At 44.7% G+C, this 4,483-nt stretch overlaps 1 protein-coding gene across 1 annotated transcript; it reads left to right on the forward strand.

Annotated features, from left to right (window-relative positions):
• Positions 1–408: 408 nt before the first annotated feature.
• LOC148011268 (pentatricopeptide repeat-containing protein At5g27110-like) lies at positions 409–3,507 on the forward strand. The gene has a single exon (XM_087670337.1). The coding sequence runs from the start codon at positions 409–411 to the stop codon at positions 3,505–3,507; it is 3,099 nt and encodes a 1,032-aa protein (XP_087526463.1).
• The last annotated feature ends 976 nt before the right edge of the window (positions 3,508–4,483 follow it).

A 4,483-nucleotide genomic window follows, 5' to 3' on the forward strand; every position in this document is an offset into this window, starting at 1 on the left:
TAAGTGGTATTAGGGGCAAGGGGCTCCCAGACCTCAAACCCCCCAATCTCGAGCCTCTTGATCTCACATAACTAAGTATGTTGTCATAGCTATTGTCATAGGTATATGTTCTCTCTCTCTCTCTCTCTCTCTCTCTCTCTCTCAAGGTCATGATGTTATAATTCACAATGCGAACTACAATGGGAACCTAGCTAGGTGCTCTTAGGTGCAGCCCGTGGCCCCAACCACACCTGACTGGGCATGGAGTCTCTCCCCTTCGAGAGCTCATGATGTTCACATTCACAAATGCGACAATTATAATGGGACTCTGCCTGAAACTTCTCGTGAGTGAGAGCACTGCCTGCAAAATCTAAGTAAGGTGACCGAGCATGTACCTCGCACCCAGTAGTATCATCTAATGGAAACCCAATGCAAGGAAGGGTTGCTGTGCGACTATTGGTGGAAGGATCTGGTGCCGTGTTGCCGCCGCAGCAGACCAATTCTAGAGCTTGTGTCTCGTCTCTCATCATCCAGCTTTGCAGAGAGAACCGGCCAGAGGAGGCATGGCGCGCTTTGCTCTCACTAGGTCACAGCCACGACGCCCTCCAGCACAGAGACATCGTCTATCACCTCCTTCAGGGATGCCTCCACAAGCAAGACCTCTTCCTTGCCAGAAATTGCCTCTCCCTCATCATCAGCAATGGCATGGATGCCAGCACCCTGTTCTCAGACCACCTCATCATGATCTTTGCTTGCTGCGGCAGCCTCCCAGAAGCCACCCAGGTGTTCAGCAGAATCATTCATCCGAGTATTTACACTTGGAATGCAATCATATCCGCGCACGTCAAGCTTGGGGAACATCAAAAGGCCCTTCATCTGTATGCCGTCATGCAGAAGGAATCTCGTGTCACAGACAAATTCACCGTTTTGTCTGTGTTGAAGGCATGCGGCAGCATCCATACCATCCAGGAAGGCAGACTGGTGCATTTCCAGCTCGTCATGATGGAACTTCTCAATGATGTAGCTGTACGAACTGCTCTCATTTGTATGTACAAAGAATGCAGAAGCTTGGCAGATGCTCACGCAGTGTTTGATGTGAGTGCAAATCGGAACCTAGCATTGTGGGGGGCAATGATCTCAGGGTATGCTGAAGAAGGAAATCAGCTTGCTCTTGAACTTTTTGAGAAAATGCAAGAGGAAGGCATAGAACCAGATCAAGGCATATTTCTTTCCGTTCTACAGGTATGTTGTCTGACAAGCAATATTAAGCAAGGTAGGCTAATCCATGCACAGATAAAGAGAAGTCATGCTAAATCAGATTGCATTGTTGGCAGTGCATTGATTAATATGTATGCAAACTGTGGAATCATAGATGAGGCTTTTCAAGTGTTTTATTGTCTGCCCAATCCAGATGTGGTGACATGGAGTGCTATGATGTCAGCCTGTATTCAGCATGGGCTTGGTATGCATGCACTTGAGCTTTATGTTGGTTTTCTAACTTATGATATAAAACCAGATAAGGTGGTTTTTCTGTGTGTCTCAAAAGCATGCACGCTTCTTGGTGCTCTACATCAAGGGAGATTGGTGCATAGTGAAGTAATAACTGCTGGTCTTGAGATCAATGTGATGATTGGGAATTCCCTTATTGACATGTATGCAAAGTGCAGTAGTTTAGATGAAGCACTTCACATATTTGACAGGCTTCCAACACGAGATTTGGTGTCCTGGGATACTTTAATTTCAGGTTATGCTCTGAGTGGGAATGGAATTGCTGCCATTGAAAAGTTCAAGGCTATGAGTTTTGCAGGACTGAAGTCTAGCCCGGCTACCTTCATAGGTTTGTTGAAGGCTTGTGCCACCACAGGATCTATAGTGTCTGGCAACCTCATACACGATAAGCTCTTCAGGGAAGGCCTGGAGGGTGATACCATGGTTGTAAGTGCCCTTTTGGACATGTATGTCACATGTGGGAGACTAGATGATGCAAGCAAAATTTTTCAGAACCTAAAAGACCAGGACCAGGTTTCATTGTCTATAATGATGACAGGATACACAGAAAGTGGCCTAGGTCTCCTTGCCTTGAATATGTTTGACCAAATGTGGCATCAAAGTTTAGTGCCTGACAAGGTCACGTTTATTTCTGCAACAAAAGCATGTGGAACTATAGCAGATCCAGTGAGAGGCCGTTTGCTACATGACTTGATCATTCAGCATGGACTGGAATTGGGTGTGAACATTGGGAACTCTTTGATTGATCTTTATGGTAAATGTGGGAAGCTAAATGAGGCCCTTGCTGTATTTGAGTGTTTGCAAACTAGAAATGCAATTTCATGGGGCACATTGATTGGAGCATATGTCCAGCATGGCCATAGCCATCTTGCCCTTAAAGTCTTTGAGGAAATGCAGCAACTTGGTGCCAGTCCAGACCAAGCTACCTTAGTCTGCGTTGTGCAAGCATGTGCTAATGAAGTAGCTAGACAGGAAGGCATGTTTATACATGACCAAGTTCTAAGAAGTGAATTTGCACAAGATGGGATGGTAGGGAATGCCCTTGTTAACATGTACTCAAAGTTTGGTAGCATTGAACAAGCACGCAAGGAATTCGATAACATGTTGTTCAAAGATGTAGTGTCCTGGGGTACAATGATTGCATGCTATACTCAGCAAGGACATGGTGTGGCTGCTCTTGAGCTTTATAGACAGATGATTGCTCAACAAAATTTACAGCCGACCAAAGCTATGTTTTTGTGCATGCTGAAGGTATGCCTCAGTCTAGGAGCTCTGGAACAGGGCAAATTGATACATGGCCAGATTAAAAGTTACAGTCTAGAGCTTGACTTGGCTATTGGAAATTCTCTCATTGACTTCTACAGCAAATGTGGCAACTTGGAAGAGGCATTGGATGTTTTTGGGAAGTTAACAAATCGAGATGTTGTGTCCTGGGCCATCTTAATCTTGGGCTATGCTCTTCACGGGCAATTTGAGCAAGTTGTTGAAAGTTTGAAAGCCATGCAGAAGGCTGGCCTGAACCCAGACCGTTCATTATTCACTACTGTTTTGAATGCATGTGGAATTGCAAGACGACCAAAAGATGCCTGCTTTTACCTCAAGTCCATGGTAGAAGATTGTGGAATAGATCCAGATTTTGAGGTTTATAGCTGCATGGTTGATGTTCTTGGTCGATCTGGATTGGTGTATGAGGCCCTTGACTTAGCTCAAGCCATGCCAGATCCACCAGATGATGGTGTATGTATGTCTTTGCTTACAAATTGTAGAACATATGGCCATCCAGAAGTAGGGAAGCTTACCTTTGAATTAAGTCCCAACAGTGATGACTCTGGGTGCGTTCTTCTGCCAAAAACTTCTGTAGATTTGAATGACATCAATAACGGCCAAGGATTTGAGGACTTGGAAAAGTCAGGAATTTTTTTAACCAAGCCTGAAAAGGCATGTATTAAATATACAGAAGTTTACAACAAACTTTCTGATATTGTTTCTGGGGGAAGCCTCTCAACCTGTGTCCTGTGATAACCTTTGCAAGCTGAAGAGAACAGGGCATTTAGGAAAGGAGCCACTCTTTTTTTTTTTTTTTTGTGAACTTTAAGCTCAGTTCAGATTGCCCAGTACATACGTGTATATATTTGAATATGCTATCAGCACACCAATGTGTTTTTCCTAAAACTTTTTTCAACGGATAGTGGTCCCAAGGCTCTTCATAGTCTTGGAAAAGCAAGTTAGTGGTCTTCTTGGTGGGCCATAGTGTCAAACATAATGGGGTAAAGGGCAATGATGCACAACCTTGAGGTGCATACTGATGAGTTAAATTTAGAAAGTGAACCGTCATTACTTGGTTAGCACAGCATGGGTTTAGAAAATCTTGGCCTGTGAATATATCCATGTGGCACAAAAGCAATGCCTAGAAATGAATGCCAATGTGGATGTAGCAAGCAATAAGCATTGTCCACGTGTTGCAAGAGCAATGCCTGTAAAAGAAGTTTACAAGCCCTGTAAACTTCTCAGCAGTTGTCTCAGGTGTTCATTACTTGATCACGCAATGTTGCTAAGCTGGTTCAGCAAACCCCATGTGAAATGTACCCCTGGGAGTCAACCTGTATCCATGGCAAAGAACATAAAAGGAATAGGCATCAGATTCATCCCCAAGCCTGGGAGCTAGCAGTGACAGGATCACAATCACCTCCTCAGGGCTGGTGTCCGGTACTGCCACCTCCACTGTCCCAGTGTGCAGACGTCACCCTATGAGCCAAAAGTCCAAGAGTGGTGATCTCATTGATGCGCACCAATGAACCCTGAGTCCCATAAGTAGGACCCACCTGCTCTTAAAAGTGTCCCTAGTACATTTGCTCTAGGTCACTTTGTGACCACTGTGACCAAGGCCGTAGATGTCCAAGGATGTAACACTATGGCTATTCAGTGATTGGGTGGGAATTGGATACTGCCAGTTGCATGCTTCACAAATGGGCAGCTTATAAAGACTCGTCTCAGG

This window comes from Lygodium microphyllum, chromosome 28 (assembly GCF_053477565.2).
Source record: "Lygodium microphyllum isolate KBCC chromosome 28, Lygodium_microphyllum_v1.1.10, whole genome shotgun sequence".
In the NCBI taxonomy this organism is placed as follows: Eukaryota; Viridiplantae; Streptophyta; class Polypodiopsida; order Schizaeales; family Lygodiaceae; genus Lygodium; species Lygodium microphyllum.